Genomic DNA, 15,149 nt, shown 5'->3' on the forward strand with positions numbered 1-15,149 from the left:
TGTATAATGGAAAGTAGAAGATGCAGACAGTCCACCCATCAAACTTAAGCACTTTTTATAGGAATATGTCGGTAATACATCTTGATATTAAAAAGGTGAACAAGTTAAAAAGATTATAGAAAAACTAGTCTTAAAAAAATCATCAACTAACACATTCTTACCAATTTTCCTAAGAAGAAATAAACAAAAGAAGAATGAAAATCAATTGATCAATTCACATAACAAAATTTGTTCTGTATATATATGAACATTTCTTGATAAGATCAAAAGGAGAAAGAAAGAAAGAAAGAAAGAACCCTTAATCTTTTGATGGGTTATTTACAAAAATCTCAAGTTGTTCGATCTAAATATAAAATTCATCATCCACACAAACTTTTCACTTCCCATTATCTCTACTGTCCCCAGGAGATGAAGAAGGAGTACTCTTAGAAGTAGAGCATGTTAATGACTTAGCTGCAGCCTCAAACCCCATACTTCCTTGTCCTCCTCCTCCTCCTCCAACAACTAAGCTAGAAACACTCGGACCCGTCTCCCCGCCTCCGATAATCGAGCTCAACGCAGCCGCCAATGCCGATTGGAAACTCGGGTCCGATGTAATTGCCTTAGTTGCTGCTGCTATCGTATCTGACGGTAGAGCCGGTTGCGGCGGAGTCATTGAAGATTTAGAAATTTGTTGAAGATAAGCTTGGTAGATGTTAGTATGAAGAGGAAGTTGTTTATTAGCAAAATCTGATCCCATTCCTATTATTGCATTACTATTTTTGGTAATATTACCATAAGCATTATTATTATTATTATTATTCCAAGACATGAAATTGGGTTGTGAAGAGGCAAAATCAAGATTTGTGAAGGGATATTTTGGGGGATAATTATTATAATTATTATTATTATTAACTAAAGGAATTTTGTGGAAAGGAGAAGAGGAGGAAGTTGAAGGAGGATTTGAAGTGAGATCTAAAGTGATTGTGGGATGGTTTAGAGAAGAAGATAGCATTGAAGAGTTTGGCAAATAGAATTGCTTTGAACTGGTGTTGTTAGAGAGATACATGTTCATTCCATGAAGATTCACGGCGGTCGCAGCAGCGGTACATGAATGGTTTAGGCCAGGTTGGGAGGAGGTAGAGGAGGAGGAGGAAGGGCCCGAGAGGAGCATCGAAGCGGCAGCGGAGGTGGTGGAAGCCATGGCCATGGCTGAAACAGGTAGAGGATGGTTGTGAGTTCCTTCATAGGTTGTTATTAGTATGGAAATATCATCAACACTCCTTTGTACCTGAAGAATATATGTATATATATATATATAATGTATGAAATGATATTAATTAATATTAATTTACATGCAAAACATGATCAAATTAAATTAATTAACATGATCAGTAATAATATTCCACCAAACTTAATGATGATAATTAAAAAAAAAAAATACCTGTTTCCTAACGGGACAAGTGGGTGCACCGGTGCATCGATAATAAGCTCTAGGGCATGGATTTCCTTTTGCTATCTTTTGTCCATATTTTCTCCATTGACATCCATCGTTCATCTATCATATCATCATTTTATATTATCAATCGTTCTTTAATCTAAAACTACCTTTTTAAATTTTATATTATGATATCGTCATTTCATTCTCATTTGTTTCATTTCAAATCATTTTTAGTATTTTTCTAATATATATATATATATATATTGTATGTCAACATAAGTATATCTCTCGATTGGTACATGCAAAAGCTTGTACTATCAACTTAGCTCGAGGTTAAAAGGAATGATTCTCTCTCTTAAGTATTAGTAAAAGTAAATTAAAAGTTATATAAATACATGCAGTAACTAACCGTTGGAGTATCACATCGAGCTCTAACACAAACCCTAGCTTTCTTAGGAGGATTCTGTGGAGAAACTTCATCTTCTCCGATAGCAGGTGAGGGCAAACCGCCAGGTTTCGACATTTTACTCGGGGGCCAAGTCGTCTGTCCGGCTTCTTCCTGATCTTTAGGTTCACTATGGGTTGGACTATGAATATTGTGATCAATAATTGATGGGGTTTGAATAACATAATCTTGTTTGAGATCTAAGATCTTATTAGTTAGAGAGAAGGAAGAAGAAGAAGAAGAAGTGTTCTTGTTTTGATGATGGGTTGAGAATCTTGATGATCCTAATGTGAGTGAAACCATGTCATCAACTTCAGCTTCAACTTGATGATGATGATCATCATCATCATTGTTATTAATATTATTTATTGTACTTCCACTTGTTTGTGTTGATCTTTTGCCTTGATGATCTTCTCTAATTTGATCATGATCATGATTATACTTAATCTCATGGAATTTCCTTTTCAATGTCTCATAATCTTTCATTATCTCATCCAAATATTTCTTTAACCTCTCGTTTTCTTCCTTTACTTCCCTCATTTCAACTTTCGTCCTTTTCATTCTTTCTTCATGATGTTGATGATGTTGCTCATCATCCTGTATATACACATTTACATCGTTAATATCACAACATTCAACACATGCATGTGCTTAACTTTTAATTAGCGTACACTTCTTTCTTTCTTTCTTTGAGGTTGGAGGTACAATTCACATCCGTATTTATATGCTTAAAAAAATCAAATTAACAAATTAAAGCTTAAACAATACTATATATTAGTATTAACTTAATTATACAAATAAACTACAAAGACAACCCCCCCCATTATTTATATACTTTTCCACATTGATATATACAATTATGACATGCATGAGATTTATTTATAATTAGCCAAAAAGCTAAAAATTAATTAAGTTTGTTGTTAATTATACCTCTTCCTTCCAAGTTGAATTAGAAGCTGATGGTACTGAAAGAGTTTCCATGAAGGGCTTTTCCAAGTCACCCATAGAAGTGACGACCTATATATATATCCAATTCATTAACCCCACTTTCCTATTAACTAAGTACACAAAAGAAGAAAATTCAAACAATATGACAATACACACAGTATAATTAAAAGAGAATGAAAAATCCAGCTAGCTAGGGTTTATGATCTTTTGCTATCAGTCAACCCGAAAGGTTTTAATCGAGATGCGAACTTGAACTTACCTCAACTAGTCCAAGGCGATAATTTATGATAGAATTGTATATATGCTTAATACATCTTCATCAATTAAACTAAAGTTGAATAACTATAATTAAAGAGCTAGCCAATTTGGGATTGAAATTGAATATGTGTGTTTAATTTTATGGAATAATATCACTTGAAAGTTGGGGTTAATTAACAACAAATTGAACCCAATTATTGTAATACAGACAAATTGATCAACTATGAATACATTTTGAATAGGTCCACGTATTTATTTATTTGTTTAATTTGCTGTCAGATTGGTTCGATTTTAACGTTTGGAAAAAATTGATGAAAAATTTAAGAACAGCTAAATTGATCTTCACAAAGTAAAATATGCCATTTCATACCAGGAAAATAAAAACACAAAAAAATTCCTAATTTCCATAGAAAACGTTTTAAAAAATGATATTTTCAACTAAAAAACATGAAGAAACTTCGATTGGAAAAAAAAAAAAAAACCCGTTAAAATCATCATCAAGAAATTTAAAAAACAACAACAGAACTCCAACAAAGTTTCTTGAATTTTTTTTGTAATTTAGCATGATCTTCATTGTGAAAGTGCATGGAAGGTTGGATCCTAATCCATGACTGTGTCATATATACACACAAGAAAAACATAGTAAATATAAATTTACCTTAAGATGAATACGTTGTTTAGAGTTGGGAGAAGCTTCGTCATTTCCTTCTCCAGTTGATTGAACTCTATCATCATCAATGGTTGCCAAAGCTTGTTGAGCCTCCATGAAAACTACCCTCTTTCTTCCTCTCTCTCTCTCTCTCTCTCTCTTCAAAAACTTCTCTTCAATAATTATAATACAAATTTATAGATCAAAAGAGATAGAATTAAGCAGCAGTGTTTGACCACTCTTTGATCCCCTCTCTCCTTTGTTTCTAAGAAAAGTATTTTATATATATATATATATATATATATATATATATATATATATATATATATATATAATTAAATTAAAATTGAAATTAAAAAAAAAAAAAGACTATCAGATTCAACTCTTAATTAAAATTAATTTTCTCTCTTATATCCAAAAACACAAATCCAAACTCTCTCAAGCTTCTGCATAACTTAGCATTATAAATTTCTTCTTTTCAATTTTCACTTCGTTTATTTTCATTAGAGAGTGGGTTATGGCGCAATGGCCGGAGGAAGAGAGGATTTATTTATGTATACATACATACATATACATATATATATGTATGTATATATATATATATATATATATATATATAGAAGGTGTTGGTAATTAATTAAAGGGTTTTTTGATGTTAATTTAATAAATGTCACATGGGGATTGGTTGAAAGGTCAAAGTTTAAGGCACAGCTGCCGTGTGCTACCATGGGTCACATTGATTAATTTTATTGCTTTGGGTTATTTTAAAGGTCAAAACATTTGAGTCTTTGCCAAAAAAGAAAAAAAAAAAAAAAGAACACTTCTCATTGTTGGTCTATGATTTTGACCTTATTCTAAAAAAACAAAACCTTTGTATTTTCCAATTGTATTCATCACTTTCGTTAACTTAGAATTCAAAATCATAATCCATTTTGAGAAGTTAAAGTCTACACCACTCACAATCATATAAATATCTCAATCAACTTTCTTCCTATACCTACTTAGGTTACCTTTATATCTCCTCTTTTCATTATAATTTTTTTCCTTCTATACACACCAAACATTTACATTTAGGGTTCTTGGGAATTAGAAGAGTTTGAAAAGCATCAAGTAACAAAATAAAAAATTGTAAAATATGAAAACAATGAATATTATAAATCAAACTCAAAACATTTAATCCAATTATAAATTATTTTGAATAATATAACACTACAAAACACATTTTATTGCAAACTAACACCAAACCCTTCATAGTTTGAACTTCATATATGCATTAATTCTAACTATATATTTTTTAGTCTAGGAGAGACTCTATAACAATCATGATTGTGATACTTTTTTTTTTTTTTTTGTAAATAATTTCTTGTATTTCCTATTTTTTTTTCCTTTTTCTTAATTTCTCATTTGTTTGTTTTTTTAATAGAAAGATGGATGCACAGTACAGTGGGGTTTCTAAGAAAATTCAGTGAGTTAAAAAATAATAAGAAGAAAAGTTGATGGTTGAAATTGAATAACTATATATATATATATATATATATAGTTTGCTGGCTAACCTCGGGATCAACCCCGTTGACTCCAAATTATTATGGATATATATATATATATAAATTAGGAACTTGTGTTTTAAATTGAAATATTAAAATGAATTTAAAAAATTGGTTTTCTCCAATAATTATTATTTCTTCTTTTTTTTTCCTCCCTTTTACGTCAATATTGGATAAAAAGATTAACAAAATTGAATGATCACAAGAATAAATCTTAATTTTGGCTCTCTCTTGACATCATTCCATCGAACTTATGGTCAAGTAATAACTCATAGTTTGTCAACGTTTAACACAATAATTCAAGTTAAAAATTTAAATATAAAGAATTTTTCTTTTCCATTAGTTTCTTGACTAATTCTAAGCTCAAAATGAGTTGGTTTTTTCTTTTTCTTACCTCCCTTCTAATTTCTTTATTAGAAATTAGGGTTTAGAGAAATCGACGGACGACAATCCATCAAGGATGACAATTCACAACGATGAAAAACGATAATTATGGCCAACAATCTAAGAAAAACATGTGATACATACCATATTATAACTCCTTTCAACGTGACTTTGAAGTGTTATTCAATTTCTTCTTCCGAAGGTAAGAATTCTAATATTTCAAGATTAAGAAAAGGATAACTTTTAAGAGTTGGAAGTGGTCGAGATTTGTGAGTTTAATTAGGGTAATATGTTATATTTATGATGTGTGTGTTTGTTAATGTAGTAGTAAACTATATAAATTGTTAAATAACAACATGGCTTTTATCATTGCGTATTTGACTTAGAAATATATATATGGGGGTTTATGTTTGAAGTGTTGAACACTATAATTGACCACATCAATTACGTACAGGGAAGGGTTTGGTATAATATATATATGCTACCATATAATTTAATATACGAAGAATTTTATTTTATTTTTAACATTATCATTGCTTAAATTGCTTTGCTCAATTTTCTTTTAATTTTAACTAATTAAAAAGTTAAATCAAATGCACATTAAGGACTTTTAAGAAGTGTTTTTCTGTCCATTGTTGATCTCTTACCACCAAACTCATAAAAACCCTAAATGAAAATTTGAGAACAAAGAAGATATGAAAATGTGAAAATGTGAAAAAAAAAAAAGGGAAAGATATTAAGAAAGAAGTAAAACAATGTTTACAAAGGGAAAATATTAAGCAATTTTACTCGATTTAATTTTAAATATCTTTATTTTGGTTTTAATATTTTTAATTAAATCTTAAACTTAACTTTTTAAAATCTAACTTCTAATCAAAATTAATACCTTACGAGTATTTTTAAAATCTAAAATTAAAATACTAATTATAAAATAAATATTTCGAAATTTATATCCGTCACGGTTCATTGATAAAATATGAAATTTTGTTAAATATTTTGAATATTTTTTGTTCGTCATTATATATAAATAAATAAACAAAGAGGTAATGGATCTGAGGAGTAGACTTTGATGGTGTGAAGGTGTTTTTTCAACGTTGTGTTTGTGTGCTCAATGAGGGAAGAAGCTATAAGCTAAGCCACTTGTTGAATAATAAAAAAGACGGCAGCTTTTGACCCCTTTTTCTTAACAAATATTTTCTTTATTTTATTTGTTTCATATCTTCATAAAATGAACTGTCTTTTTTCAAAAAACAAAAAATACTTCTTAAATTCAACAACAATTGTGTCTCATATTACAAGAAAGAAAGTTTATATACTCTTGGTTCCAAATTATCTTCTCAATTTCGTAATATATAATAGTTTGAGAAAATATTCTTCGGATAGTTAATTTTTCAATCGTTGTATGCTTATTTAAAATGGTCAAAATAATTTTAGATTTTTTCCGATATATAACACATTGTATTATTGTTTTTGTTTCTACAAGACTATAATCAAGTCAACTAAAAATATTTCAAATCTAACTTTATAAATTATATTTCAAAGTTATGACTTTAATCTATATGAGTACAGAGATTTTTATTTTTTGCTCTTTCCCTAATCTCGAGGGAGAATTTATAAATTCAAAACAAATTTTGTAAATTTTAAATCCTTTTCTATACTTGATCCATCATTTTATATATACAAATAATTTCTAATGTATTTAAATTATTGTCATTTATTTTTATTTTTATTTTTAATAGAAAAGATTCGTTGAATTTGTGCACACAAACAATAAGTGTTCTAACATTAATATTTGTTTTCAATGCCAATTTAGTCAAATTTCATTATGTAATTGAGTTAAGTTGACTAGTAATATTTTTTTTCTTTTTAGTCGAAATTTATGGATTAGGGTTTCATTGATGGATATTATTTATTTCATGTAAAAAGATTATTAAATTTTACGTCATCTTAACATATACTACTTTATTTAAATTTCTTTTGTATTTTATTGAGAGCAAAAAGAAAACAACGTGTTCTTATAATTGGGATTGAAGTGATTTTATTTTGGTGAGTGATGTTCGGTTTAGGGTTTTTCACTTTTATTTTAATTTTTCCAACCTCTGAAATTGGAAAGAAATGTTGAGGGAAAGAAAGAAGAAATAATAGTAAAGTCTGTCGTCGTCATACATTGAAGAACTAAACGTGACACAACTTTTAATAGGATAATATGGATAAGAGCATGTAAATAATAATACGCAAATGAATGAATGGTTTTGCATGTGGGTCTTTGTCATGTCAACTTTGGACTTTAGGTTTTGGGCTTTCTATGGGCATGGACCAAGGCTATGTGCGCAATATGATGAAGCCCAGCCCACTTATTTAACTTTAATCCTGAATATAATAAGAAATATTTAAGTACATAACAATATTTTTAAAAATATTACAAATATAGACTAAAAAATCTATCAACGATAGAAGTCTATCACGGATAGATTTTGCTATATTTACAATTTTTTTTAAATGTTGTCGTATACTTAATAATTACTATCTATTGTAATTATCTTAAATATAATTGTAATTTACTTTTCTTTTCTTTTCTTTTTAATTAATAATATCTACAACTAAATAATAATAAAATGAATAAAATTTTAAAGAAATTATTTTAAATGATAAAACTGGTCAACAATAACTATAACAAATTTTTAGAATGTTGATAGACATCGATATTTATCAATAACACTTCTATCAATATTAATAATGGTAACATTATTAGACACTAACAGTCCATATTATTTTCAACTATAGTACACTAAATCAAAATATTTATAAATACAGCAAAATATAACAATCTATTACGATAGATTATTACTCGTATCTATCTATATCGTCATAAACATATATAACAATTCATCGTAATCCATGATCATAAAAGGATAATCTTGTAACTACTCGTTCTAAAAATTAACTTAAACATAACTCAACTAGTTAAAACACTTAATTACGAGTCCGAAGAAAGTATACTAGACTAAAATAAATAATTATTTAAGATATATAAATGAAATTAAAATGATAAGAGAGAAGGGAAAATATGAAATTATCAATAGAAATACTTTTTTTTTATATAGATTTGATAATTTGAATGTTGAGTATTTGAGAATGGGGAAATTTTTGTTTCACTTTAGAGAGAAAAGAAAAACAGAGTTGAGAGAGCGAGACTCAAAGAAGAAAAAGGGAGATGAGCATTCTCAATAATGTGGCTGTTTCTTCTAATCAAAATTCAGCCACGTGTCGACATTTTATTGGGTTTCACCAGCGTGGGAGTCGGTGCCGCCGTATTTCAGCCGCCGTAGCATGGCCGGAGCGAGGGCGGAGGTGGGGTGAGAAGGTTTGTGATTCGGCGGCGATGGATGGGTGCGGCGGAGGAAATAATCAAGAAGCTGGAGGCACCGTGGGGACTATTGAGACACGAAACTTTCCGGCGGTTCGGACGGCGGCTTTGGCGACGGAGAGTCTGAGGAGAGGAGTGGCGGAGTTGAAATCGGAGGCTCCGGCATTAAGTTCCGGGATTATTCGGCTCCAAGTAAGCTTTGTTTCAAATAGCTAACATTTCGATCATTTTTCTTATCTCTTCCCGATTCCATGGATTGGGATATTGCCACGTCACCACATGGCACTTTCTTTAAGAAAATATTTTCTTCCATTTCCACCATTTGTTTTTTTTAAAAAATTAAGGAAATTATATATATATATATATATATATATATATATATATATATATATATAGTTTTTATTTGAAAAGAAGTTAGGAATTCAACTATGCTAGTTGATATAAAAAATTTAGGGGAAACGGTTATTTTTCAAAAACAAAAAATTAAAAGTGAAAATATTTTCACTAAATTGGACTCAAATTTCTCAATATTTGTATTTTTTTTTAAATTATTGTTTTTAAAATAACAGGGATGAAAAGATTTGAACTACAAATATTTTAGTTGACAAAACATATTTTATGTCAATTGAGTTATGTTTACTTATGGTTTCATAATATATACGTAGAAACTACGCTATTTTTAAAATGGATGAGCTATTCATCTCGTTATTAATTGATTTTAAGATGAAATATTATTGGTGAATAATGATTTGAGTTCTAAGATCACAAACGGTGACATCATCTTCAACCTTGACGAAGAACAAAGAGCCACTCAAATTTTGAACCACAAACTTCATCGCATCTCCGCCATATACGATCTAGAAAACTATATTCTATGCTTTAAAATTAATTATGATAGAATAATAATAATAACACAAAGAAATATTTATCAACTACTTATAAATTTACACAAATATCTCAAAATTTCATCTAATTTTTTCACATTTCTGTTTCTACGTTTTATATTTTTCATATACCTACATAATATACTATATATTTTTTATATACCCTCAAAAATTTTCAAAGCATGAACTACATAATATATTATATATTTTTCATATGCCCTAAAATTTTTTCAAAGCATAAACGATGTAATATACTATATATTTCTCATATACTCTAACAACTTTTGTATATAACCATAAACCCTTGCTCATTGGAAAAATTTGAAGGAGATGAACGGTCGGACGGAGTAAAGAATTTTTGAATAAAATCACCAAAAGAAAAAAAATTATAGGGTAATTTTGATTATAATATTACAATAATAGAATTGATTACATACCATATTTACATAGGAAAACTAATAAATGCAATTTTTTTGTCAACTTTCCTTATTTCATTTTTTAATATATTATTAATAATAAAGATTTGTAGTTTGGTTTTTGGGCTCTACATTTGAGTAAAATTGATGTCGATTAGGATATTTATGAAAAATTTGGTAACATTAAGTCAAACTTATAATAAAACATTCTATTTTAGGCTATAGTAGTTAAAACCCTAATGATAAATAGGGATTAGGGAACCCTAATCCCAAAATAATCATATCTTCTTCTCTTTTTACTTTCTTAAAACCCTACATTACCTTACCAAAATAACCCAATCCAAATTATATTATTGTTTTTTAAATTACTACAACTATAACTCTTTCCCTCAAACATATATTATTATAATACTACTATTATAATTCATTCCCTAAAACACATACTATCATAACACTATCTTTTATATTCTTTCTCTTAAACACATGTCATCATAACACTACCAATAATAACATTTTTTCAAAAATGTATTACCATAACACTACCAATAATAACCTTTTTCCCTCCTCCAACATCTAACTATCAAGCTAGGTTGTGATAGTTCCATCCAACTATCATTAATTAGAAATCGCATTGATAATTCACATTAAAATTTTAAAATGGCCAAAATAATTAGATGTTTAAGAGAAAAAACAAGTGTAATGAATTTTGGTTGAAATTTTCGTGGAGCGTTTTTCTTCTTATTATTATTTTGAAAAAAACCTTTATTAGAACAATCTTTTAAAATTTAAAGGAAGACGGTGCTGTTTTTTTTTTCCCGCGAAAGATAACTTCTTTGTGAGATTGAAGGAGACTAATTTTGCAGGTGCCAATCCAACAACGAATTCAAGCAATTGATTGGCTTTCTTCTCAGCCCCATCTTCTTCCTCGCACCTTCTTCTCCGGCAGAAGCAGACCCACTGATTCTTCTGCCCACAACATTTCCAATGGTAGCCATTCCTTCAACCACCGCCACCTGCTCGGCGTCGCCGGTGTGGGCTCTGCCGTCGTCTTCCGCCGCCTTCATTGCTTTTCGTATAACGATTGGGCGTCTATCAAGAGGTAAACTAAATTTCTCTACTTTCACTAATTCAAGCCATCTGTTCGATGAAATGTCACAATGGGTAATATTCTGTATATTTTGAAATTATAGGTTCCTGTCAAAAAAATGCCCTCTTATTCGTGCTTATGGAGGTATTCGCTTTGATTCACGGGCCAATATATCGCCTGAATGGGAGCCCTTTGGATCGTTTTACTTTATGGTACCTCAGGTAAAGATGTGTTTTTTGTATCTTGTTTATCGCTTTTGGATAATGGGTTGGAGGGTTTTGTTTTCTTTAGATAGTAATTTAATTGTACATAATTTGATGCCCAACTTACAGGTTGAGTTTGATGAGTTCGAAGAAAACTCAATGCTTGCTGCTACTGTTGCTTGGGATCATGCCTGTTCTTGGACTTGGGAAAATGCTGTTGAATCTCTTCAATCAACAATCGAACAGGTCTACTATGTTATGCAGGAGAAATATATGATTGATATTAGCATGTTTCTATTAGTTTAGTTGTTAATTTTAGATGAATTTGTTCTTAATTAGCATTTTGGATTTAGTGAGTTATTTGTTTTAGGATTGTATTGGGAGCCTTTCGAATCATTTGAATACAGAACTTTGTTTTGGAGCGTCTTCAATCAGCTCTAAAGAATCTGGTTGAATGTATTTTTCCACAGAAATCACTCCTTTGTTAATGTTTTATCATTCAGGTTTCTTCTAATAATGTAAATCTACAAAAAGATCCTCCACAGATACCCATACTAAGCTACACTCACGTTCCCGGCAAAACATTCTGGGAACGTGCAGTTGACAGAGCATTGCAAGAGATTGACGGAAGCAACTCAGAACTCACCAAGGTAATCACCCATTTTGGAATTATATCTTCCCTCTCACTCTCCCATTCCAACATTCTTCACTCTTACCACAAATTTATTTATTCTTTGGTTTTGATATCTTATTAAATTTAGGTTGTACTTGCACGTAGTACCCAAATAGTGACAGGTGTTGATATCGATCCTGTTACATGCATCGCATGTTTCCAGGTAGCCTTTTATGCTGCTACGTCAGTCTATGTATAACACTTTTTATGCAGTAATTTTTTTTTTCTAAATCTAGTTTTGATCGTATCAGAAAGAGGGAAACAACTCTTATCAGTTTTGTGTCCAGCCATCCAATGCTCATGCCTTCATAGGAAATACGGTATGTACGATATGTTATCTTGTGATACTAGTGCGTGTACTTCATTATATCAGTCTACCTTTTCATTTTGTTACCCAAGTCCAAAAACCTTCTTTGACAAAATGGAGCTTTGTTTTTCCTTTTTTTTTTTTTTTTTTTTTTTTTAAGATGGGGAATGTCAATACGGTGCTGAACATTGGATATTCATGAAATATGTTTTTAATTAGTGTTCCACCCATTTGCCTTGTATATTCCCTCTTTTATTTATTTATTTATTTTCTTACTTTTTTGGGGGGACTTTGAAATTTGTAATAGCCTGAGCGCCTGTTCCATAGAGAAGGACTTGACATTAAAAGTGACGCCTTAGCTGCAACACGTGCAAGAGGCAGATCAGCTATTGAAGATATTAAAATAGAACATGATTTATTTTCCAAGTTAGTTTCATCTTGAACTTCTTATTTTGTCTACTAAATCGATGAACTATGACTGGACTTTCACTGACTTACTTTTTATTCCTAGCCCCAAGGAGGACCTTGAGTTTTCCATTGTGAGGGAAGCCATAAAAAAGAAGTTAGAGGCAAGTTTGATCTATAGTCTTGCTCTTTTGCCATTTTGCTTTCTGTTGGTGACATCAAATGAAACTTCTATGGTCGCATGTTATGGTTATCCCTGTTAACCACCTACCCAAATGTGCTATGAAAATGATATTTGTAGTGCTTCAAACTGTGAATTTGTTCTAGTTTTGGTCATCGTATTTCAAGTACTAAAAAACATTTACGTTGGTTTCTCCATAAATTTATAGGAAATAATGATGAGGACGACATTTTGTGAATATTGCGAATTCTTAGCCAGCTTAATCCTGTTTGTAGGCTGTATGTGATGCGGTAGTCGTTGAACCATATAAATCAGTGAGAAAACTTCCCAGAATTCAACATCTGTATGCTCAGCTAACTGGCAGATTGCGAAGCGAAGAAGATGAGGTAAAAATCTAAAATGTTTCATGTTCCTGTAAACCAAACTTACCTTACGAGAATATACAGTTCTAACTCCACTTTGTTGCTTAAAAAGTTTGAAATTTTATCTATGCTTCATCCAACTCCCGCGGTCTGTGGATGGCCAACAGAGGAGGCTCGAGATTTCATTGCAGAAACTGGTACGCGAACTTTGACTGAAAGATCCATGGGGGAGTGATCCTAGACTTTTTCACTTATGAAAAAAAAAAATTGAAAGGTTTGTCTCTGGTTCATAACTGAAGTTACAGTTAGGTAAGGTAAAAGGTTAGCTGTTCCCTCTTCTAAATTATAGAGTTTCTTTATATTATTTCCCCCAGCCCATCCAAGTTATTATGGGTCTTGTAATTTTATTGTTGGCCATATCTGGGATTGAAGGACAAGTCATCTTCGCCGGGTCTGTATATATGTAACAACTTGGGAAAGTTTTTGATGCAGAGGTATTTGATAGAGGGATGTACGCAGGGCCTGTTGGTTGGTTTGGAGGAGGTGAGAGTGAGTTTGCTGTGGGCATCAGATCAGCATTAGTGAAGAGAGTAAGATGGCGTCTACCATATGAGCTAAACAAACTTAAATACTTGCATCGAATCTTTACTCGATTTTAAAATTTCTAGAGCTTAGACATCGGTGCTTGCCATAATAATTATCTGAGTTTTGATGGTCTTTGATTTCAGGGTCTTGGTGCCTTGATCTATGCGGGAACAGGGATAGTGAAAGGAAGCAATCCGTCCTCGGAGTGGGATGAATTGGAGCTCAAGATATCTCAGGTACTTCGGAACCTACATCTTTTGTCTTGAAAATGCTATTTAGTAGCTCAATTTTTCTTCCTGATAACTTTGATCTGCATGTTTGCAGATCTCTAGGTCGCTTGAACTAGAAGTGGTTCAGGAACCCAATTAATTAGTGAAACTGCTATCTGTGGAAGTAAGGTTTAGGAAGCCATAAGGTGAGTTGCGTTTAACTCCTCCAAATCTAAATTTAATTGAAGAACCAATAAACTTGAATAGCAACTTACGTCTTAAATAAACAGACAAAGAAAAAGCACCTATACAATGCTTCTTTGAATTCATTCTTCATAAATATGCATCTCAAACACCCAAATTTTTTTCACTCCAATTAAACTTTAGGCTTACTAAATTCAGGCGTAAGATAGTGAACTAGTGACCCCATACGTCCTGTGATTTTGAGATTTGATCATATAGCTTTAGTCTTACTATTTATTTAAATATATGCATTTTCCAGTGACAGGGACTGGTTAGCCTCAACTTATAAGCTCTGTTTAGGTCCCTTCTGTAGTGGCTCGAGTTGGCAAATGGTTTGTTCATTCTTCGTCTTGCTTTCCTTTGGTTGTTTTGATCACCAGGCCACGTTCCTAATGTATATTGTTCAGTTGCTGATTTCTCTCTCTTTGCTTTTTGTTTTTTTTAGAAGTGTAACCGAATAATGTAGATTCCGTAACTTACATGAATAGTAATGTAAAGGAACAACCTTTGCAACCTTTCATCCTATAAGACAGTCATGTAGTTCCTAAGGGAAAAAAGGCCAAGCCAATAGATTAAACT

The 15,149-nt window shown here is 31.0% G+C and overlaps 2 protein-coding genes across 13 annotated transcripts; one reads left to right on the forward strand and one right to left on the reverse strand.

Annotated features, from left to right (window-relative positions):
• Nucleotides 1-195: 195 nt before the first annotated feature.
• LOC103493975 (WRKY transcription factor 72A-like) lies at nucleotides 196-3,946 on the reverse strand. Of its 3 annotated transcripts, none has more exons than XM_008454960.3 (5): nucleotides 3,730-3,946; nucleotides 2,796-2,882; nucleotides 1,830-2,462; nucleotides 1,424-1,537; nucleotides 196-1,270 (listed from the first exon to the last, which is right to left on the reverse strand). In XM_008454960.3, exons 1-5 carry the CDS (start codon nucleotides 3,835-3,837, stop codon nucleotides 377-379), a joined length of 1,836 nt encoding a protein of 611 aa, XP_008453182.1. In that variant the 5' UTR covers nucleotides 3,838-3,946; the 3' UTR covers nucleotides 196-376. The 3 variants fall into 3 exon arrangements, with proteins under 3 accessions (XP_008453182.1, XP_008453183.1, XP_008453184.1); XM_008454962.3 differs by having other exon boundaries at nucleotides 959-1,191; nucleotides 3,730-3,875; XM_008454961.3 differs by lacking the exon at nucleotides 2,796-2,882 and having other exon boundaries at nucleotides 3,730-3,875.
• A 4,707-nt stretch (nucleotides 3,947-8,653) lies between these two features.
• LOC103493974 (isochorismate synthase 2, chloroplastic) lies at nucleotides 8,654-15,098 on the forward strand. 10 transcript variants are annotated; one of them, XR_007818846.1, is made up of 15 exons: nucleotides 8,654-9,207; nucleotides 11,179-11,414; nucleotides 11,506-11,623; nucleotides 11,735-11,851; nucleotides 12,109-12,255; nucleotides 12,367-12,441; nucleotides 12,530-12,598; nucleotides 12,893-13,011; nucleotides 13,097-13,154; nucleotides 13,447-13,557; nucleotides 13,646-13,730; nucleotides 14,026-14,123; nucleotides 14,262-14,354; nucleotides 14,451-14,533; nucleotides 14,830-15,098. XR_007818846.1 is itself a non-coding variant. In XM_008454957.3 (15 exons), exons 1-14 carry the CDS (start codon nucleotides 8,863-8,865, stop codon nucleotides 14,485-14,487), a joined length of 1,716 nt encoding a protein of 571 aa, XP_008453179.1. In that variant the 5' UTR covers nucleotides 8,654-8,862; the 3' UTR covers nucleotides 14,488-14,533; nucleotides 14,830-15,098. The 10 variants fall into 10 exon arrangements, 2 of the variants coding, with proteins under 2 accessions (XP_008453179.1, XP_008453181.1); XM_008454957.3 differs by having other exon boundaries at nucleotides 14,443-14,533; XR_538553.3 differs by lacking the exon at nucleotides 14,830-15,098 and having other exon boundaries at nucleotides 13,701-13,730; nucleotides 14,443-14,499.
• Nucleotides 15,099-15,149: the final 51 nt, after the last annotated feature.

Source organism: Cucumis melo, chromosome 2 (assembly GCF_025177605.1).
Source record: "Cucumis melo cultivar AY chromosome 2, USDA_Cmelo_AY_1.0, whole genome shotgun sequence".
NCBI lineage: Eukaryota > Viridiplantae > Streptophyta > Magnoliopsida > Cucurbitales > Cucurbitaceae > Cucumis > Cucumis melo.

Coding starts and splice junctions, on each gene's coding strand:
- LOC103493975 (XM_008454960.3), bottom strand. CDS start 3,837: ATGGAGGCTCAACAAGCTTTGGCAACCATTGATGATGATAGAGTTCAA. Junction 1,538..1,829: donor CTCGATGTGATACTCCAACG/GTTAGTTACTGC, acceptor ATGATATGATAG/ATGAACGATGGATGTCAATG. Junction 1,271..1,423: donor CTTGTCCCGTTAGGAAACAG/GTATTTTTTTTT, acceptor TATATTCTTCAG/GTACAAAGGAGTGTTGATGA.
- LOC103493974 (XM_008454957.3), top strand. CDS start 8,863: ATGAGCATTCTCAATAATGTGGCTGTTTCTTCTAATCAAAATTCAGCC. Junction 9,208..11,178: donor CCGGGATTATTCGGCTCCAA/GTAAGCTTTGTT, acceptor CTAATTTTGCAG/GTGCCAATCCAACAACGAAT. Junction 12,442..12,529: donor CATGCATCGCATGTTTCCAG/GTAGCCTTTTAT, acceptor TGATCGTATCAG/AAAGAGGGAAACAACTCTTA.